Raw genomic sequence first — 24,075 nt, 5'->3', positions numbered from 1 at the left:
GGAAAGTATGTCCTGCAATAATGGATCCGTGTTGCACTCCAGGAATGATAGGATTTAGACTCTTAATTCCAATGTAATTTTCATCATTTAAATATATTCCAGTTTAATCATATTAAGGAAAACCAAGAGCCTTATTTGAATAAAACATACTGAAAATCATCTTTATTTTAAACAATGTTTAGTAAAAATTAATATTGAAAAATTTTAAGACCACAAGTGCAAATTCATCCAAAAAACAATTTTTAAAAGTTAAATGCTAGTTTTCTAATAATAGAATTTTCACTCTTTAGCTATGCATTAACAGCATGGTATAGAAGCAATCTTCAGTATATTTTTATGAAATAGACAAGTAACCTGAATAGTAGAAGTTTCACTTTATGAAGCAAACTTACTTTACTTTAGTACATGTAAAATAACTTTCTTTAATCTCTGATGTATTCTAAAAATGTAGGAAAAACACAAATTAAAAGAACCAGCTACAACGTAAGTTGATTTATTAACATGCAAAGGTTTGGTCAAGTCCTCCAACTACTTAAAAAACTAAATGATATTGTTTAAGGAAAGCCACTTGAGCTTTATGTAGTAGAAACTGGTTTATGACCAGGAACTCAGGTTGGAATGGCTAAAATGGTAGTAAAATATTATTTTATTTGACTTTTATAGAGCTGTACCCAAAATCAATAGAAATGTGCCAAAGGTAGGGTAATGCTTGATGGATTAAGACCAGGACATGTGATATATGTTGAACTACTTAGTTACTTTTTTAAAAATTCTCCTTCCTTGTAAGCAATATTTGTCTTAAAAGTAGAGGCTACTTTTTTTTTCTCAAAGTAGAAAGTGGGATACACTAACAGAGTAATTGTGTCTTTAACGACGTATATACAAAGGAATAGATAGGAGAGAGGTCGTCTGTATTAATTATATCATCATCATCCAGTATAAGATACAAAGCACAGTGAAAGAAAAATGTGAGAAGAAATAAAAAGCAATTCATATTCACATAGCCTCTCAAATACACAGTTTTCACAAATATTACATAATTATATCTAGGGATCCTATGTGCTCACATGTGCAAATCAATAGCGATCTTTTACTTAGGGATATAATTAAGTTAACTATGTAAGTGAATCAGTTAAGTTCTTATTTTTTGTCTTATCGAATTTCTTTCTTTTGTTTTGTTTTGGGGGGGAGAGGTGATAACTTTTTCCAATTTATTTCCTTACACAGAAAATGGATCATAAAACTCTGCAAACCATAATTTTAAGAATGGCAGAGTGAGTCCACTTAAACTTGTCAATTAAAGAATGCCTTTATAGTCACACATGAAATGTTTCTAAATTGATTTGGGATGAGTGTGTTTATGTTTTTATACTTTATATGTTTATACTTTGAATTTGGTTTCTAGAATTTCCCAGAGAAACTCCACATATGGCTGGAAGTCAGTAAGGGCCACTAAGTAATAAAACCGAGGCATAAGAGTGAGAATTTAAGTAATTGAAGAGGAAAAAAAAAAACATTTTACTATTTCAAAAGAATCTTAGATGTAAAAATGTACCAAATTTTCCTTTGGGAAATTGCCAAATAAAAAAATTTCTATGTAATGATATACAAAAGTATAGATTAGTATCCATAGCAAAAAAGAGGAAATAAATGATTTATACCAATGTTTATGATTCTTTTTCAAAATTATTTTCCTTTCTAAACAATAGGTTAAGGGGGTGTGACTTTTTTCTTATAACCAAAATTTTCAACAATAGAATATTTTTATTGGTATTAAATGTATTGATAGTCATGAACATTAATTTACTGTGATAGAGGCTAAAACTTTATTTTTTAAAACTTTATAAATAATACCTTAGGAAATTGTTCATGAATATGATGGAGTTTTTTGAATGCACATGTATACACATATGCACTATATTTTATATATCTTATATGATCTTTATAAACAATAATTTATTAAAGTAAGAAATTTTACCTTGATTTCAAGCCACACTTTATTACTGATGTATAAATTGTAGTTAGATTACTGTGTTTGGGAGGTATCCCTAAGACCACCCTCAGGTTCCCTAATTCATTAGCAGGACTCACAAAACTCATTAAAGTCATTTTACTCAAATGATAGTTTATTACAGTAAAAGGATATAGATTAAAATCCTCAAAGGAACAGGCATATGGGGCTGAGTCCAGGGGATATATGGCACAAACTTAAAGTTGTCTTCTCCCAGTGGAGTGGTGCAGAACAAACTGTTGAGTTAATTCTCTAAACAATGATCTGTGAAACACACACACAAAGTATGGCCGACCCAAGAAACTAACCTGAGCTTTGGTATCCAGGGTTTATAATAGATGGTAATGTTGGTCATGGAGGCACGACCAAGCATAGACAAGGCAGATCTTCGTTCTCCATCCCCTCCAGAAATCAAACTGACCAAGCCCTACCCCGAGATCATATCATTATTATAAGCTATCAGGTTTGTCCTAGGGCCCCCAGGTAAAAAAAGACATTCTTATCACAAAAGATATTCCAAAAGCTTACAGATTACTTCCCAGGAGCTGGGCAAAGTCTAATCCTATGTGCAGGCTTTGGACCACCCAAAATTGCAGAGTTAACTTTTTGCTGCATAATTGTACAGTATTTTTTAAGTCTTAAGATATATTTACATTAGATTGCCAAATGATTCTTAATAAAATAATAATGTCTTCTTTTTTTAGAAGGCATTGTACTAAATGCTGTGTATTCCTCTATAATACAATTTCATAAAAAGGTGTAGCTATCTTTTGAGATTATCATCTTTTTACAGATGAGGAAACTAAAGCTAATAGAGATTAATTTTTTAGGAGTTCTTTTGATGCTAAGAGTATCCTTTTTTCATCAAATATATTTTTAAGATTTCTCTAGTTTTCTTAATGTAATCTTGTTTTTTCATGGTTTTGAACTGTAAATTTTTTTAGTAGTCAAATGTCATTTTTTTAATTATTTCTTCTGTAGCTTTTTTTATGGTTAAAAAAGTCCCTCCTCATTCTAATATTTAAAAAACACATTTTGTCTACTTGTTTTATATTTTCTTCTCTCTCTCTCTCTCTCTCTCCTTTTTTTTTTTTTTTTTACCACTGAGCACTAGAAGACCACCTAGAACCTATTTTAGTGTATGTAGTAAAGTTCTCTCCATTAAATATGATTGTTCATTAACTGCTCAATAAATTGTCTTACTGTTCAGAATGTGGTCTCTGATGATGTAAGGGCTATGCCAGAATGCAGCACATTGCTTGCTCCATTGAAAAAGTCTTGAAAGGAGGGGGAAAAAAAGAGAGAAAATACAGTCAGCTCAATTCAACTGTGTGCTTAGTGATATAGCTGATTTACATTCTCATGCCAGCTACTTATCTAGATACAAATCTGTAAAAAAGAGTTCGTCTTCTGGCAGCCAGGGCACAAACCATACTCTGAATATCCCTGCCACATAATACTTACTCTAAGGTATTGCTGCATGGAAGTTATGTTTGAGTTGGTAGAAAGCCCAGTATTGTTATTTTTAGCCTAAAAGGTGGTCTGTAATTGAATTGTATACATCTGTTCTCATGTATTTGTGAAGTACTTTTAGCTGTAAATTCTGCAACACAATTCTTTGCCAATAATACAAGTCATTTTTTTGTACAAATAGCAGTGTTATAGATTGTTTTGATATATATATATATACACATATTTACATATATATCTTATAATAAAACATCACTATATTGTGTGTATCATATATACTTATATAATTTATATAACAAAAAATATAAATACATAGTATATATACATATCACATCCTTTTTTTCTTTATGGCCATAAATAACTCAATCCTCTCTGTGAATTCCAACCGAAAGCAGAATAGCCTCTCATATTGGGCAAGCTCTTACTAAAATTTATCCCCAGGACTTAGATATTATGATTATATAAATTATCAGGGAAATAACAATTTTAAAGGTAATGTTAGTAATATAATCCTATGAGTATTTATCTGACCTTGCTAAATCTGGATATTTATTGGACAACAAAACTACACTTAGTACATCAAGACCAAAGGCTTCTGCGCCCTCCTGCAGAGGAAAGGTAGTAATAATATTAGCTTTATTCTAGAGAAGTTGATTGCCAAAGTTTACACAGCTAATTCAGTGCCCAAGTAGATGTTCAAATTATCCAAATCCAGAGTTCATATTGTTAGTTACTATACTATGCCACAGATCCTGAGAGATATTTTTTTTTTAAAGAGAGAGAGTATATGTACATTAGTGGGGAGGGGAAGGGACTGAGGGGGAGGGAGGGAATGAATCTCAAGTAGACTCAATATCCAGCTCAGAGCCTGTCATTGGGCTCAGTCCCACAACCATGAGATAACAACCTGAGCTGAAACTGAGTTGATCGCTTAATCAACTGACCCACCCAGTGCCCCCTGAAATAAACTTCGAGGTACCTTAAATTTACTCAACTTAGTGGTGGGCTAGTTCTGTATTATCTGTCTCTACCTCATCTCTTCAGCCATACCTCACATGGGCTCCCTCTTATTGTCAGCACTGCAGCCACATTATTATCTCTTACTGATCATAATTCATATATTATATAAATAACTATTTGCTACAGGATGTGTTCTGTGTAGGTTAGTCTCTCTTAAACACTTAATGGCATTATCTCTTTATAAATGTACATTCATTCATCTATCACAGACTGTAAGCTCCAAGAGGTAATGAACCATGCCCATTTTTTATTATTGTGGGATTCCTAATGCATTTCATAGTACTTGGGACATATTAGGCATGCAGTAAATATGTATAAAATAAGTGAATGCTTTAATATATTAATTTTCATAGTAAAATAGTCTTACACATAGAATGTCAATGAAAATTTGTTAGAGAAAAGTGCTATATGCACAGAGTGTTTAGACTGTTTTTAAATATTGTATGAAACTTTTAATAAATTATCAGGTAAAGTTTTATAAAAATAATGTGTATTTGTAAATATACCCAAGACCACATGGAGTGAGACTTTATTCTATTATGCATGTACAGAAATGACTCCCCGCAATCTAGAAGGGCTTACCCCTTAGGTTTTCCTATCACAATAATTGGAAGCTCCATCCTACTAGTTGCTCAACCAAACATGGTAAAACTATCCTTAGGCCCTCTGTTTCTCACTTTGCACATTCAGTCCGTGAATGTTGAAGCTGCCTTCATAATATGTCCATATTCTATTTGTATCTCACTAATTCTACCATTGCCATTCTGGAACAAACCACCATCATCTCTTATGTGGATTATTACTAACAGGGCTCCAGATGCATCAGCTTCTTTTCTGTAATTCAAAACACCCACTTCAAAGCCTTTGCCTTTCTTCTTAGGTATCTGCTCAACTATCACCTTCTCAGTGAGACCTTTCTGTTAACATTTCTTAAGAATGTAGACAGAACCACAGCCCCAGCTTATGACCCTCTTCCTGCTTTTATTTTTTTCCTCAAACTTTTCCAATCCCAACTATATATTTGTCTATCTATCAATTTATGTCTATGTATGTAGTGAATTCTTACCTCCTTAGTTCACTATTATATTCCCAGCATCCTAGAATAATAATATTTACATACTTGGCATAGCATGAACTCAAAAATGTATTTATTAAGTGAAGATAAATTTGTTTTTTGAGAAGTGTAGTTTGTATAACCTCCTGTGTCTTAATGAAGAGCTGAATATACAAATGTACTAATTTTCTAGCAGAAATGAAAAAAATACTCCTCCTACAGAACTTCCTTGTTATATCTAAGTAATATGTTGGCATTTATTTTCACATTGAAAATTCACAGGAGGATTCACATTAAGATTTGGATTGAGTGGAAGTTGAAAAGACATTGGAGTCTCCCATTCCCATACAAATGCTCAAAAATCCCAAAAGGAAAATTTTCTTTTTATATATAAATAGCCAAGATAAAGAGCCAGAAGGAGAAACTTACACATGTTAGAGAGGTAGGATCTTTCCATATAAAAGAGCTGGAATTTCTCATTCACTGTGGTCTAAATCTTGGTACTGGATGGAGGAGCTAAGGGTTGAATGCACTCTGGTAAATGGGAGCCAAAGTTTCATGGCCCCTCACATGGCAATGTGTATTTCCAGCCTCCTGGAAGCAAATAATTTGGATGAGGTCATGGAATGGAAAAAAAAATAATCCATCTAGGTGAAACGGATTCTAATTACAGAGCTTCAAAACATAAATGGACAAATTAACAAAACAGTTAAATAACCACTATCATAGTAGGGGGGTTTGTTGTTGTTGTTTTGCTTTTTGTTTGTTTTTGTTTTTTAAGTAGATTCCACACACAGGTGGAGCCCAGCATGGGGTTCAAATTCACAACCCTGAGATCAAGAGTCAGATGCTTAACCAACGGAATCACCCAGGCCCCAATAGTAGGTTGTTTTACCACAGCACTTTATAACTGTTAGATCAACTGAACAGAAAGATCTCAGTGGAAGAGAAAAGATTTTAAACAACTAGAAAGATTGATAGACTGGGCAAATATAAAACCTGCAGCCAATTAATAAGGAAAACCTGCTCTTTCAAAACATACCAGATATTCATGAAGAAGGACCATATATCATTTTATTCTTTAAGTCTAAACAAGTGTCCTAAAATTAATATACAGACAAACTTTTCTTATTACAATACGATTTAGTTAAGCAACCGATAACAAAAAGAAAACTAAGAAATGCATACATTAAGAAATTTATAAGTGTACTTTTGAAAAAACCACAGATCAAAGAAGAAATCATTAGAGAAACTAGAGAACTTTCAGTTTTAAACAATAACAAATATACCACTTCACAGGTTTGTAGCATTACCGATAAAGCAGCACATAGAAGAAAACGAGTAACTTTAAACACATATATAAAAACTAAATTATGAAATTAATGACCTTAAGTTTTCATATTAAGAGGTTAGAAAAATAATAACAAAGTAAAACGTATTAGAAGAGAGAAACTGGAAGGAGTAGGAACTAATAAAATAGAAAAATACAATGAAATTGAAAAGCAAAGTCAAAATTATAAAATGCAAATAAAATTAACAAATATAAACTTGATCAAGGAAGAAAATGCACAATTCATCAGTATTAGAAATGAGAAAAGGTGGCATAACAGATACCAAAGGTATTTAAAAGACACTAAGAACATACAATGAATACTATCATGAGAAAATTAAAAACAGATGAAATGGGAAAATTCTAAGAAAACAGAAGGACATAAAGCCATATAACCATTTAAAGGAATTGTGTCAGTGCATTAAAATCTTCGCAAAGAAAACACCAGTTCAGACAGAAATAGGTTCAATGAATAAATAATGCTAACATTAATCTAGTTTTTCTAGAAAATAAAGGAACACCCTACAACTCATATTTGAGGCTAGTATTAATATAATATAAAAATCAATAAGGGGAGGTGTGCCTCTGTGGCTCAGTCAGTTAAGCGTCTGCCTTCTGCTGAGGTCATGATCCCGGGGTCCTGGAATAGAGACCCACATCGAGCTGCCTGCTCCTTGGGGATCCTGCTTCTCCCTCTCCTTCTGCCTGCCACTCACTCTCCCTGCTTACTGTACTCTTTCTGTCAAATAAAAAAGTAAAATCTTAAAAATAAAAAGCAATAAGTACAATTACGAGGAAAAAAAGCTACAGTCCTTTCTTATCTGAGAATGATGAAAAAATGAAAAAAAATTTTCAAAATAAAGCAACACTGTAAACAAAGTAATACAAGGGAATAAAGTTGGCTTTGTGGCAGGATAGCAAAGGTCATTTGTCATTTAAAAAACTTAATACCCACATGAACAGATTAGAGATAGAAACTATAGTATCTTAGTAGATGTCCAATAAGAAACCAATAAGATAAATTTTAATGATATTGTATTTACCAAAATTGATAGGAAACATCATTTTTTTAAAAAGTAGGCACCATGCCCAGCATAGAGCCACACACAAGACTTGAACTCACAACCCTGAGAGAAGCACCTGAGCTGAAATCAAGAGTCAGACGCTTAAACAACTGAGCCACCCAGGCACCCCTGAGAAACATCATTCTTAATGGCAAAACATTAGAAATATTTCTACAAAATTGAGAAAATCACAAGGATCTTACTACCTCTGTATGTGTACTGGAGACCCAAAGCATGACAGAAAAATAAAGAAGAGCTGTAGAGATGAGAATGGGAGAAATGTACCTACTTTAATTTGCAAATAGTATGATTCCCTATAAAAACATAATCTAGGAGTATGGAATTAATTTATGAATTTAGTAAGATTATTAAATATAAGGTAAATATACACAAATCAGCGATCAACACAAAAATGCATAATGCCATTAACAAAGAGAATACTGTTTACTATAGCAATAGAGACACCAAGTACATAGGAATGAATCCAACAAAAAGTATATTAAATTTGTGTCAATGAAAATAAACCATGTTTGTGGATAAATTATTCTCTTCAGATGTCAATTCTGCTGTAAACGATTTAGAGATTCATGGAAATTCCAGTACATAGACCCCTACAGCTTCTTATATTGTGGTTGGTAAATATTTTCAAAATGTGTATTTAATTACAAATAGACAAAATAGCCAAAACTTAATTGGAGAAGGTAGAGATGCAGATAGAGGCGCAGACAGAGAAGGATGAGAAGGAGAACAATATGGGAATCTTTCCCTAACAGAAATCAAGACCGATTTCAAAAGTATAGTACCTAAGACATTTTGACATTTATGCAAATAGGGACGGATATGGGCCAATGGAACAAAATACAGAGTCATAAACAGGTCCATGCCTACATGAAAACCTGATGTTTGAACAAGGTTTTGGCAGATCAGTAGAGAAAGTTGACTTTTCAGAAAAACGCGATGATGCAATTAGTTTACTGCACATATAAAAATGAAATTGGATACCTTCAGATTACTTATAAAAATAAATTCTGGATAAAATAAACTCTGATATGTCACAGACAAGACTTTTAAGAGAAAATATATGACACTATATTTAGGACTTCAGGATTGAAATGATTTCTAAAACAGTACATACTTTGTGCCTTCTTTTGAAGGCAGAAACAGGAGACCTGATTGAAAGATTTGACATGGATCTTAGAATTGATCACATTGTTAAGATTTTTTATTTGTGTGATGGTTTCCCTTAATGCTCAAGTTGTATTAGACTATGTAACATATATACACACACAAAAATATATATAGTGTGTGTAAATGTATATATAACACATACTTGTTTTCTGAAAATATTTCATAATTTTAAAAATAAATTAAAACTAGAAAGAAATGGCAAAATAAGCATTATTTGTGTAATTGGGAAACTCAAGACAACCTACTAAAAAAATGTTCTATTAGAACAAGAGAATTTTTTTGGCCTGTTGCAAAAATATATAAAAATTTTTGCTTTTCAGTACATAAGCAGTAGCCACTTGGACACTATAAAGAAAGAAAAAAAATCCATTTATATTAAAGATTGCAAAAGATAAAATAAAAAAAAGATAAAATACTTAGGAAAATACTTACAGAGGAATGTACAAGACTTATAAAAAGAAGAATTTATATCCACAGAGAGAGTCATAAAAGTGGTTTAAATAAATGGAAAGACATTTTCAGGTTTGGGATAGGACCAGTCAATATTATAAAATGACAATTATCTATATATAAATTTAATGTGACCTGCCCAAAAATGCCCTTAAAATTTTTTCTTTTTTTTTTGTAATTAGACATACCAATTGTATATCCCATGTGGATCAACATAAGAATCTTGTTAAAAAAGAAAAAAAAATGGGTAGGAGAAGGGTGAACTCTCCCAGATACCAATACATTTCATAGTAGGTAAAGCAGTTTGTGTTAGTGCTTGAATAAAGAAATAAGTCAATGGAAGAGAGAGTAACAAAAATAAACTTATAGGTAGGAAAAGATGTAGAAATGTAGTATATAATAAAAGCTGCACCTATAATCAGTGGAAAGAAATGAATCATTCAGTAAAAATAAATAACAGGAATCTGGGGTGCCTGAGTGACTCAGTTGGTGAAGTGTCCAACTTTTGATTACAGTTCATGATTTCAGGATCATGAAATTGAGCCCCCCCGCTTTGGGTTCCATGCTTAGGAGACTGCCTAAGATCTTCTCTTTCCGTCCCCCTCTCTGCTTCTCCAACCTCCCCACAAACACGTGCACTTTCTCTCTCTCTCTCTCTCTCTCTCTCTCAAAAAAAAAAAAAAAAGTGTATAGATAAAACAGGAATCTAATTCTATACATTATATATTACATCAAAACACATGAAAATGATTGCATACGTTGATATTTTTCGTTTTGTTGGCTTGTTTTCTATTTTTGTCTTTTAGTAGGGAATGTCTGTCATTCTAGATATGAAATCTAGAAATATTGAAGGAAAAGTCACATAAAATTAACGACTCAAACATCATTGCAAGGGAAGAAACACGATGGTCAGAAGATAAATTGCCATCAGTGAAAGTATTTGCAAGTTGGAAGTATTTTCCTTAGTACTATAGAGCTCCTACAATTCAATACAAAAAGTGACAAAAGCCCCATTAGAACAAAATGGCACCACACAGCTCAAGGGGATCTCTCCATGGCTTTAAAACAAACAAAAACTTAGCATCATTCATAGAATGCCAGTTCAGAACAGCAGTTCCCCTTGCACCCGTCAGATCACAGAGATCTATAGATTAATCCATATTGACTTCCACTATAAGGACCATTCTTTCCCTTGGCGGGGAAACTCTTCCTGTCTTCTACCCCATTTTTTTACATTCTCTCAGATCATTTCTTCACAAAAAAGTACTCTATGGATAGGTTAAATCTCTTAACATATGTTCTTGTAAGCTCTCTGTAGTTTTCATTCCTAATTTTTTCACTGTTGTAGGTTTACATTATTTTTATCTCATTATTTGATCTCTCAGTGTGTAATTAGATTGTGGTTCCCAAGGACAGGGGCTGTGTCTTGTTTTTTTGTTTGTTTGTTTGTTTCTGTTCTTTTTTGTGGCTCTTGTTATTTGACATTGTCTAACACCTTCCTATGTGCTCAATAAAGAGCTGTTAAGCAATATTTTGATAACAGAGTAAGTGAGTGTAAAGCATTGCAATGTGTGGGGAAACAGATATTCTTATACGTTTTTGAGAGGAGTAGGAAGTGGTGTACTATTTTTGGAGGCCATGTGGCAGTAGTTTTCCAGATTTAGAGGACAGCTCCTTTTGCAAGCTTTGAGTATAACAAGTTTTTACATTCTAATTGAATTGTATTTGTGTTTCTTTGCTTGCTAGAAGAGTTGAACATCTCACCTTTTTCTGAGTAGCTGAAGTTGGGTCCATTACTTAAAAAATATGCAGCCAATTAAAATAATCATAAAGAGTTGAAAATGGTCACTGTTTTACATTAATAAAACAATACTTATTTTTTGGCAATTAGTATCTGATGGCTCAATACTTTCTTTTCCTATACATAGAAAATGCCCTTTTAAGGTATGTTGTATTTTTAAAATAGTCCAGGGAACATAAAGTTGTGGACAAAACTCTATCTTGAGGGGCGCCTGGGTGGCTCAGTGGGTTAAGCCGCTGCCTTCGACTCAGGTCATGATCTCAGGGTCCTGGGATCGAGTCCCACATCGGGCTCTCTGCTCAGCAGGGAGTCTGCTTCCCTCTTTCTCTCTGCCTGCCTCTCTGTCTACTTGTGATTTCTCTCTGTCAAATAAATAAAATCTTTAAAAAACAAAACAAAACAAAACAAACAACAAACAAAAAAACTCTATCTTGAGATTGGTATGTGACACCATTTTGTAATTTGATTTTAACACATTTATGATGCCTTAATACTTGTAACAGTGTCAAGAAAATAAAAAAGCTCTAGCAGAGTTAGGTATTTTGATAAGTTGAAAGTGCATTAAACATATATCATTTATTTCCTGATTAAACCTTTCATATGGCCATTAGATTGCCTACTTTGCAGAGCTGTTGAGTGGATAAAATTACATAAGTTAGGGGAAATTATAAATCATTTCATTATAAAAACACAGAACATTTTTTGATAGGCCAAAAAAATGCTTATGTGTTTTTGGGTTTTGTTTTACTTGTTGAACCAGGAGGAAAGACTAATCGATATTACTGAACTTTGGAGTAGAGCCACGGCTTTTCCACCAAGTTGGCAATTCAGGAGTTTGTTCAGAACTGGGAGAATAATGAGGCAATAAATATGCAAAGTTAGCTCCTTGAAGGCAATAAATATTTAAGGCACCTGCTGAAGTTTTAAGTATTGTCAGAGTACCAAGAATGCAGGTGTCTTGTGAACTAACAAGGCTTTGAAATCAATGACATTTGCTTACATACTCTGCTGGAAACTGTGCCTGGAATAGAACCAAGGGTAGGACCAGGTTATAAACCTGTTTCTTCAGACATCTGCATTTCTGTTACTGGCATCAGCTATCAGTTCTTCAGCTCAGACATCTGCAACATGTTTAATTCTTTCTCCCTTTAATTCCTCTCATAATCAGTTGCCAAATTCTACTCATTTTTCAAAAGAAAGCTTTACATCTGTCTGTTACTTCTTCTGTCCTTCTTCCAGGCTTGGACTATTGCAACACGTGCTTCCTTGGTCTTTACACTGTAGTGCTTTATCTTTCGGATCTGTCTCACCCATTAGTTCAGAAATCTTCATTGCCCTTTTCCTCCAAATAAGTGAACTCCAAATTCCTTTGCCTTAGATTCATGGGTTTTATAGTGGTCCCAGTCTACTTTTCTCAATGTATAATCCACTTCTCTATATCATGAATGTAAATGATCCATAACTTTCAAACTTTCTTTCTTAATGCATTTTTCTTATTTCAACTCCCAGTCCCGCTGATTTATATCTCTTGCAATTTTACTTATCTGTTAATGGACAAGGCAAAAGCTATCACTTTTTCTGAAATTAAACCTAAAAGTCTGGCTGGAAATATATTTCCTTTTTTAGCTCCTTTGTATTATTAATTGTAAATACCACTTAATTCCTAATATATATTGGTTTGTACTGATATTTACAACCCCCTACACACATATCATACTGAGCAGCAGACTCTGTGAAAAATAAACTTACTGTCTGATACATTTTTTTTTCTCCTCACAGTGTTGAGTGCGTTGTACAACATGGGCACTCAAACATGTGTTTGAATGTGTAAGCATTTGTTGTACAACTACTCGTCTCTTGGGCAGTCCTCTTGAAATTCAAAGTAGAGGATAGTTGAGTTCCAGAAGTAGAAAAGGAGAATTCGTTTGGGTCAAGGAATGTAGTTGCCTTAACTGAGAGGAAAAAATGTGTAGTTTTATAACTGTATAAATATAAAATGGCAAAATATTTTTGGTACCTGATGATATTTTGTATTCCTATATAAAATTAACTATGTGGAAATGCAATAGTTATATTATATACCTGTTATGATGAGTCTACCTTGAAGTACGGGTACAGGCCTCTCCATCTATTTCGTGTAAGTCCTGAAGTTGTGGACTTGGAAGGGTCAAATCCAGCACTTTAGCTATTTTGATTATTTAATCTAAAATTCTGCTAATTCTTTTTTTTTAATTTTTTATTGTGTTATGTACTGCTATGCTGTGTATTGTCACCATACAATACACCGTTAGTTTTTGATGGAGTGTTCCATGATTCACTGTTTGCGTATAATACCCAGTGCTCAATGCAATCTGTACCCTCCTTAACACTCATCACCAAACTGACTCATTCCCTCATCCCCCTCCCCTCTAAAACCCTCATTTTGTTCCCGGAGTCCTTAGTCTCTCGTGGTTCATCTCCCTCTCTGGATCCCGCCCCCCTTCATTTTCTCCTTCCTTCTCCTAATGTCCTCCATGCTATTCCTCATGTTCCACAAATAAGTGAAACCATATAATGACTGACTTTCTCTGTTTTACTTATTTCACTCAGCATAATCTCCAGTCCCATCCAAGTTGATGCAAATGTTGGGTATTCACCCTTTCTGATGGCTGAGTAATATTCCATTCTGCTAATTCAATAAGAAGCTAGCATATGTCCTAGGAGACAGCCTATCAAACCAAAATTTGGCTAATCTCTCTCTGCTTGCCAGAAGAGTACCTTTCAGAAGGGAGTAAAAATTTTGCTTTCAATCTATATTAATGTGCATCTACCATAAGAAAGAGAGGATATATTCTAAAGGATCAGTAAACAAACAGTAAAGAGTAAATGAGAAATGAAAATAAAGGCAATACATCATAATCTAGGACTGTTAGGATGGGAATATAGTAACCAATAACAAATTACTGTAATAATAAAAAAAAAAAAAACTATACCCTAATTACCCCTAGAAATCCACGGCTCCTTAAAATGTTCAAGTTTAATTATTCTTTAATTAATGTTCCTTGACCTACTAAAATTGTTAGTGGCCACATGTAAATATATTGTATCCTTTACCACATTATACCCTTTAGGATTCCCTATAGCAGAAGTCACAAGTATCTTCCTGTGGCTACTTCCTGTGGATACCTCTACATGCCTTGGCTAATAAGGTTAGAAACTACTTAGTGGGCAAGTGCTAGGGAAAGTATATTAGAGAAATAGACCTGGGCTTGAATTCTTGTCATGCCAGGTACTCACTGAATAAACTTGAGGCAAGTCAATGTGTCTGTATTAATTTTCTTCATCCCTACAATTTGGATAAGTTTTCCTTTCAAGATTCATTGTTCAATTGTTCATGCTTTAATTGCATGGAATAGTGGTTGACACATAATACAGAGTGCATGAATAATAATAATAATTAGAAGTAGTGTGTTTATTTTTATGAATGCTGTAATGTAAAAAGAGATCTTTGACTCCCATTGGCCAAATATGTCTCTCTTCATTCAAGGAACTAATTTCATATTCTTCAGAATTCTTACTGGGTTGGCAGGAAGTGAGATTATGGAGATCCTTGTAGATCACTAACATAGCTTTTGTATTTGATCCATTGTTTAGACAATGATACCAGTTAGAGTAATAAGTACTTTGTCCAAGTTAATAATCATTATGGGATTTCAGCCAGTACAGATGTGGCAGCATTCCTGCAACAGACTCTCTCCAAATGTAGGTTTGGATGTCAGAGTGAGTAGGTGGAAGAAGGGAAAAAATCACCCAGCTAATGAATGGTCTTATAAGAATTGGCTTTCTGTTTTCATTTCTCTAATGTATCCTGGCAAATGTGTGGTCCAGGGTCAGGCAAGTAACCTTCCTTGAGCAGATCATCTGTAGACTTTTCAGGTTTATAATTCCTCTAAGTTAGGAAGAGGCCATGTTATTTTCAACTTGCTGTCAAATTTACAGACTATTCAGTTGCTTCTATGATTCGCTCTCAGCTAGTAAGTCTGTGGACATTTATTTAGTGTCAAGAATTCTTGTTGTCCAAACACTTAAATTCTAGATGGTGAGAGTTTATATGTATTACTTAGAGTTCGCCAGAAATAGAAGGTAGTTCTGATATGTACACCTGCCATATATTTGAAAACCACCGAAGTTAACAATCATGGGAAATATATGCTAGAATTTATTGAAGGCCCCTTTATACAGCAAGGAGGTCTTAAAATCTGAGTTGCATTTGTAAATATAGATAATCTGGGGAAAGCATTCTGATAAGAAGGGACTGTACAAAATGACAGGGGAGAATTAACTGTTCCAGTGAAAATTAGATTGAAGTCAGTTTACAGATCACTTGAAAAATAATGGGCGCCTGGGTGGCTCAGTGGGTTAAGCCGCTGCCTTCGGCTCAGGTCATGATCTCGGGGTCCTGGGATCGAGTCCCGCATTGGGCTCTCTGCTCAGCGGAGGGCCTGCTTCCCTCTCTCTCTCTCTCTGCCTGCCTCTCTGTCTACTTGTGATCTCCCTCTGTCAAATAAATAAAAATAAAATCTTTAAAAAAAAAAAAAGAAAAGAAAAATAAGATAAAAGCTTGTGGTTTTGTCCTACAGATCATGGCTTCTTATAATTTTCAATAAGCATCATCTATAAAGTAAATTAAAAAATAATTTCTTAGGCCTTATCTCTAGATAGTCTCTTTCAATCCACTGTGGCAGGACCCAGAACTCTGCATTTTAACTAACCCAACATCAGCATGCCCTAGGACTTTGATGTACATGTTTCATTATTCCCATTTTCAGTATCACTGCTTGCCAAGGAATATTAAAATATTTTGCATGGAGGCAGGTGGTACCCGGGTGGTTCAGTGGGTTCGGCATCTAACTCTTGGTTTCGGGTAGAGTCATGATCTCAGGGTCATGAGAATGAGCCCGTCTTCAGGCTCCGCACTCAGCGGGGAGTCTCCTTAAGATTCTCTCTTTCTCCTCTCCCCTCCCCCATTCACCCTCTATCTTAAAAAAAAAAAATTGCCTAGGAAACTGTTTTTATATTAATGTATTCATAACAAGCTAAGGCAATTAAGACATGGTTTAATAAAGCAAAGAGTTAACAGGCACGAGGTCCGTTAAACATTACAAGAGTCCAGAAGTGAGAATTAGTGCTTGTCTTGGTTGATATAATTAGGTGGGAGAGCTTTAAGGAAGACAGAACTAACAGGATCCAGGCATATGTTCACTTCCTAAGAGCAAAGGATATTGTGTCCTACCCCCAATAGATGGTACACTCCTTGAGGGTAGGAACTGGATCTTTAATACTAATTTTTATGACCCCAACTTGGTATAGGACCCGGCATACAGCACATTCTCAACAAGGATTTGTCCAGTTCCTAGATAAACCTGGCATAGAATGTACAGTAAAATCAAAAGGAGTCCCTCTTTTGGTACCACTACTTTTTTGTTTGTTTGTTTTAATTTTAACTGTTGCCGACTTGCTTTGCTTTGACTTTTGACTTCCAACAGAGGTACATATTTAACTGTTTAATGAAGAATGAAATTTAAATGATTAAAATTATTTAAAATCTAAAAAGTAATAAACATATTTAGATTTTTTTTTCCCCATAAGCAGTGAACTTACACCAGACGCAGCCACAGAATTGTATGAAATTGTCATTTCTTGGAAATAGAATACAGTTCCACTTAGACATTGTGACAGTTTGTTTCTTTTTTTAAAATAAAATTTTCCATATGATATATGGACTTTTAGTGTGAAATAATACCTCATGACAAATTATTTAATGTATTTAACACAAAAAAGTTTACTCTTCTAAAGAACTACTGTTTACAAATCTGATCCTTTCTGAATTATGTAAAATATGTGAGTGAGTTCATAAATGTTCTCCTCTCTAACTCTTTAAACATCAAAAGGGACCATCTTCAAAATCCAAATGTTTCTCCAGCTTTCCGCAGGATATCACAAAACTTCCTGGCAGTGACTTTTAAACAAGTTGAGAAGTTTTATAAGATAAAAATATTTTTTCAGTTGACTTGACAACCATGTACAATGTTAGTGGAGAGTTTATTTGCCCAAGGCTCTTTGTCAAAATGAATTTAAACTGAGATTATTAAAATGTAGCTCAGTTGCACAGTACAAGGAGAGGTGTTGCTAATATCTTACTTTTAGAATGTTTTCCATACAATGCATGAGACTTGGTTTTAGAACTATATATGTGGAGGTGTATTTCTGCTAACAGAGAGTAGACATTTAAAATTATTCAGGAAAAACAAAAAAAATCGTATGCATAAATGGGAGAGTTTTGATCCACTATAGTTTGGTTGTCTGGAGATCTCTCTGCCTGACCATCAGATTGCCTGGCTCTGAGTCCCAACTCCACCATTAACCTCTGCACATTCTTCATGTAGAGAATAGAAGTCATGATAATAGAAACCCGAAGGGGATATTGTGAGAATTAAATGATATCATCATCATAAATGATTAATACAGTGACTGGTGCAGATAAAAGTTCACAGTTTATTTTATTTCAAATCTGTAGAATTGGAACTAAGCAGTGTTTCCGGATAGTTCCAGATGTGTGGTTAAAAAAAAAAAAAAAGATGCCCATCCCAGTTTAATGATAATCTTCTCTGTTACAAGTTAAATAGCTTTAGGAAAATTGAACTAATGGTAAACAATGTTTGAATCATCACATCTCTCCATGGCTAGAGCTAATTGCTTACATGAGAATCAGGATCCCAAAAGGAAAATGATCATCTAGATGAGAAGTTGTCATCTTTCCAATTTGGAAAATCACATTGTACTACTTTGGGAAAATGTCCAAATTGCTAAATCTTGGAAACAAAACCTCTCCTTCTCTCAAATAGACATATTATTTAAGAAGTTTTATTTTTTCTGAAAAAGACCAGTTGCCTTTCAGAAGTAATAGTATTTGTGTACGGTTTGAAAGACTGTACCACCACAGATGGAAGAGCTGAGCATGTTCCACGAGGCAAGTAGCTGTTGATAAAACAGGGTCACCCAGCCACGTGTGCTGCAGCCAGAATTCCTCCCTAGTGGAGGTGACATGGTGATCTTGGCAAGGACTGCATCTGAACCATACTGTTAGAAATGCATTAAGGCATTTTATTCAATTTGTGAGATTCTGCCTCATTTACAGTTTCTTTTCTTTTTCTTTTCTTTTTTGGAAGATTTTATTTATTTATTACACACACACACACACACACACACACACACACAGTACAAGTAGGCAGAATGGCAGGCAGAAGGAGAAGGAGAAGCAGGCTCCCTGTTAAGCAGGGAGCCTGACACTGGGTTTGATCCCAGGACCCCAGGACCATGACCTGAGCTGAAGGCAGATGCTTAACCGACTGAGCCACCCATGCACCTCTGCATTTTCTTATTTTAACATCAGAGCAAAACAAATTCTTGCTGTTATTCTTTATTTGGCTTTCCTTTAAGTCTACAACTTCCTGCAAAGCAACTTCCACAAATACCGCAAATTGCACATCATTATGTTTACCTTTTTGTGCTTTTTGACAAGTAAGAATGTTAAGATTTCTCGCCCCCATAGAAAGAATCATCATGGGTTCTTACTGTATTCCAGGCACTGTGCAGGTATTTTACATCATCCTCATGTAATTTCCCTAACAACCAGTTAGAAAAGTATACTTCATAAGTGAGGAAACTGAGGCACATTTATTTCTTTGTTATTATTTGCTTGTCTCAAGTTCCATTAATAAGGGGATGGGAGATTCAGAATTTACATCTCTTTCAACTTCAACATCTTTCACCGTGCCTCTCAGTAGCTAAACTGGTCCATACCTACTCCACATCATCTCTTACTTTTCCTTTTTATTGTCAAGGTATGAAAAAATGTGTCTTCCTAATCTGTCAGTCATCATATTAATGTGTGTTGATACAGACCATATTTAAAGACATTAATTAGAATAGGAGTGAAAAATATGGTTCAACCTAGAGCTGAATTTTTCTAACACGAAAATATGGAAAATGATATCCAGTCATGTATTTTAAGTTTAATTTAGACCAGAATTTTGGGAGTTTTCAAAAGTTAGCAAACACAGTGATTTCCTCATTCATTATTTTTAACTCAGAAATTAATTACTATTCTAGCCATATCATTTTCTTCTTTCAAAAAACATAATCAGTATAACAATTTTGATTTAAAGTTTTAATTTATCTCAATGAAAAAGCAATTTGATTGTCATCAAAATTCTTATTTTGCTTTGAGAACACATAGGTAGTCCAGTTGTGATGTCCCTTGGCAGCTTCTATAATAATTATTTTATTAGCATTTTAAAATGTAAAGTAGCTATTTTAGCTATTTGCTATTTTTATTATGAAAGACTATTTTATTATCTACATGATACAGAATGAGAAAAGGGAGCCCTTGACTATCCTGCCATCAATTCAAACTTGGCTTTTACAAAACTGAATCTTTCCTTTTCCTGTGTCTTCACTATTAACCTTCATTATAAGAATTCAGTGGAGATTTTATGAACGTTGTCTTGCAATAGAAGTGGTTCTACATGGTGACTTGATTCAGCTTCTAAGTCGGTTTATAGAGTATCATTCCAGTATTCCAGGATCTTAGAGAGATGAGCAAATTCTTTCCCTGAAGTAGTTATAGCATTAGCCAGAAGTTAAAATGGATAATGCTACATAGAAAATGCTCTGACAATCTTGTTCACAGAATCCAATGGTAGGACAAAGAGCACACATACATAAGATGGAAGTCAGTGAAAGAAAACCTCATGAGGGTGATTGACAGTAGCCTTGAAGATCAAGTAGAATTTATCCAGGCAAAGACATTGAAGGAGAGGCACTTTGGACAGGGCGGGAGAGGGAATGGAATTTGTACATGCCAACTGTGTCACGGCCAGTCCGATGATTCTAGAGCCAGCCATCTCGCTTCAGACATCCCCACTTTCCACTCTCTCACTGTAGAACCTTGGGAAAGTTATTTCTCATCAGCAAAAATGGGGTTTTAACAGTGCCTACCTTAGAGAGTCATTTAATTCACACTTATAAATCCCTTTGTATGGTGTGTGACACAGAAAATGCTACATGACAATTAATTGTAAAATAATAAAAAAGAATATACTGTTTGGGACACTAGAAATCATTTGCTGAAAAGAAAATGCAGTAAAGGATTTGGAACAAGATAAAAAGACTTTGTATCATGTTAGAGAGCTGGGAGATGCCATACAGATAATGGGGAAGTTGAGGCATGGTAGTGGATTGTGTTTTAAATAGACTTCACTGAGGCAGAGTAGGAAAAAAAAAAAGAATGTTGGTAAAGTTTAGAGGCACGGAACCCAATAATGCTGTAATAATTGTTGAGACTAAATACTTTATAATCCTTTTTAATAGTAACAAAGGAATTGAAAGAAGGTGACAGATGAGAGAAATGTTTAGGAAGTAGAACTGGCAGAGCTTGCCCTCTCACACAGAGTAAATAAAATAGCCTGGGGGATGATCTGAGAGAAGGGATAAATGACCTGAAGGTTTTTGATTTGGCAGACTGGGTTGCAAGTGAAGGCACAAGGAAGAGAGTGAAAGAAAAAGAGAATACAGAAGTAGAGGTTTGAAAGAGAAAATATGGCAGTTTTCCACATAATGAATTTAATGTTCTCCTAGTACACCATTTGGAGAAAAGTCAGATTTTTAAATAGAGTTTCAACTTAAAGCAACAGATTCAAGATTCACTAGAAAAAATAAAGACGGCTAGGAATGGGAAAGTTCCCCAGGGATATATTGTGTTATATTGGAAGAAGACTGTCTAATGAAGCAGATGGGGAAAATAATAGTTTTAATGTGGTTTCAGATTTGGTAGAAGATATGAATAAAGGATCTCCGGGCAAAACCAAGAATTTTGTATGGTTGACTAGAAACTTAACTATTCCTGTGTTTCATATATACTTCTCTGAAAAATTTCTCTCCAGATCATTTTGACAGAGGTGACTAAACATGTTATTTACCAGATTGATTGGGAAAATGTTTTTTACTAAATAAAAATATTTACCTTTAACAAAATAACAAAATTTTAAAAAAATCAATCTGTAACCTTATTTTATTTTTGACCTTTAAAACTTATTCATCTCCCATTATTTTAAGTATTTATCTGTTATTTTATTGCCATTATAAAAAGTTAAAATATATTTATCTAATGTAATTTTTTTATTTTAATTATATTCTGAATCAGCATGGGCATTAATCATGACAATGACCACCCATCATGTGCTGATGGTCTTCATATCATGTCTGGTGAATGGATTAAAGGACAAAATCTTGGTGATGTTTCATGGTCCCGATGTAGCAAGGAAGATTTGGAAAGATTTCTAAGGTACAAAGGTCATTTACCATTGTTGTATTGTCAATGTTTACATGTGCCTGCTTCTGCTACAGAAGGAAGGTGGCACAGTAGAGTGGAAAGGACACCAGATTAGAGATCAAGGCAGTCTCTTCCAACCTTGGCTCTTCCACTGACTCATAGTGTGAATTGGAACATATTATTTAACCCATCTGCTTCTTAGTTTCCACATTTTCTTATAAAAGAATGAGCAAGGCACTTTGTAAGGTTGGAAAATTATCTGTCACAGTATTTAATTGCCTCTTCAAAATTTCCCATTGGAAATGTTCTCATTGCTCATCACTCAGCACATCTGTTATCACAAAGAACCTCTTTAACAAAAGCTCCACCCTTCCATTGTGATACTTCTAAACTGTTTTTTTTTTTTTCCTTAACACATTGTTGTCACCATTATAATAGTCCTCATTTTCTTCTTTACCACTTTCAACAGCGGGAGCAGTTTCTCTCTGGTTGGAAAAAGGAATGAAAAATATTATTATTGTTCTAATTTTCATTTTAAAGCCCCTGTTATTTACTTATCCCTTTGGTAATAAAGGAACAGCTGAAACAGTGCATGATTTACAAAGTAGCTAGTGAGTGAGAGATGCTTCAAGTAACTGCAAGTCTCATGAAGATAGAGAGAGGCACCTAGCTAGCCAAGTTCACTATAGAGATACCATTTCAGTTGGCAAGCCTACTTTTTCTGTTCAATGAATATTAAAATCCACCAAAATATAATGTTTTCTGCCTTACTGTAACTCTGGTGTGAGCTATATGCTGGACATTCTGTGATGGTGTAGAGAACAGTATACAGAACGTGTAGTATGTGAACTTACCACCTCACTGCAACAGTAACCCTTGAGTAGTTCCTAAGGAACATACGTGATTTTGTATGGTGGCCTTCACAAGAATCAGATGCATGATAAAATTAAATGTCACCTAGTAAATGGAAGTTGTATTACAATGTCAAGTACTGAAATATCTATAGTTAATACTCACTTGACAGAGCCTTCCATATATTCTCTTAGTCCCCAAATATAATTGATTTCTTACCTTTATGCATTATTTTTGAGCAAGTTATGCTCCAAGTCTGAGTTTTCTTATCTTATAAGTATGTATAGTAATAACCACTTTACCGTGTTATATAGATTAGCTGAATTAATCTGTAAGAAAGACTTTTATAATCCAAAACATTCTGTTAACTTGAATATTATTAGTATTATTATTAGAATTATCTTACATAGTTGTACATAAATGATTCTCATATGGGGATGCTTTCTATGAAGATTCAGTAGAACTTATAAATCAAAGTAAGAACATATTTTTAACATTATAAAATTGTTTCCTATTGCTATGCTAATTATAACAAGTTTTTACATGAAATTCAAAATTTTACACGTATGTGCGTATTGCCAGGTCAAAGGCCAGTAACTGCTTGCTACAGACAAACCCCCAGAGTGTCAATTCCGTGATGGTTCCCTCCAAGTTGCCAGGGATGACATACACTGCTGACGAGCAATGTCAGATTCTCTTTGGTCCATTGGCTTCCTTTTGTCAAGAGATGCAGGTAAGGGTTGTGTCCAGATGCAATTGTTTAAGTGTATGTTCACATTCATTGTTTAGAAACATTGACTGGAGGTGGGAAAGATGACTTTATTTCAGAGTTTGTGGCTATTTGGAGAGCACCCCAATCTTGGAAAGAGAGATTTTCTAAGAAAAGATTACTGCATTTTTTCCCCTGGCATTTTGGAAGTGATAGAAATAAGGTGTGGACATTTAATCTAAGTTAGGAAGGAATGACCCAAGAATTTCAATTTTAAAAATGGCACTGAAGCTGGGGAAGTATTTCTACTGTTCAGTTCAGTGCTTCAATTTTAAAGGTCTTCCTTTCTTACATGGTAGGGAACCAGATAAAAATATACTGAAAATGATACATGAACATGTAATTGCAGAGGAAAACTTTTATCTTTTAACCCTGGAAATAAAATGTTAAAAATATGTTCTACCAGGACAAAAACTAGAGAGTACATTTTTAAATAGCTAAACTACAGGAAAGGGGTAAATATGTGGGGTAAGATATATGCTGGTAAGCTATGTATTAATATTCAAATGGTCACTAAATTACTCAGAGAGCCCAGTGGTAGCAGTGTAGAAAATATGAAGTCTGAAAGATTGAGCAAAATGACCTTCTTGACTGATGTAAGAATTTTAGTTCTTCTTACTTTTCCTTCTTTCTTTTGGCTGCCCATCCCCTAACTGCCCATCTATTCCCACCTTTTCTCAACACACACACACAC

At 34.2% G+C, this 24,075-nt stretch overlaps 1 protein-coding gene across 2 annotated transcripts in view; it reads left to right on the top strand.

Moving 5' to 3' along the window:
- ADAMTS19 (ADAM metallopeptidase with thrombospondin type 1 motif 19) overlaps window positions 1-24,075 on the top strand; it is a 252,739-nt gene that overhangs the window by 117,702 nt on the left and 110,962 nt on the right. The window contains exons 9-10 of one of the 2 annotated variants that reach the window (XM_032336831.1): window positions 21,632-21,772; window positions 23,195-23,345. In XM_032336831.1, coding sequence (XP_032192722.1) covers window positions 21,632-21,772; window positions 23,195-23,345 — 292 coding nt within the window. The remainder of the gene's footprint in view (window positions 1-21,631; window positions 21,773-23,194; window positions 23,346-24,075) is intronic. The other variant, XM_032336832.1, reaches the window with a different exon arrangement.

The sequence above is a fragment of the Mustela erminea genome, chromosome 3 (genome assembly GCF_009829155.1).
Source record: "Mustela erminea isolate mMusErm1 chromosome 3, mMusErm1.Pri, whole genome shotgun sequence".
Lineage (NCBI taxonomy): Eukaryota > Metazoa > Chordata > Mammalia > Carnivora > Mustelidae > Mustela > Mustela erminea.
The sequence above is the reverse complement of the archived record's forward strand: the minus strand, read 5'-3'. Positions and strand labels throughout refer to the sequence as shown.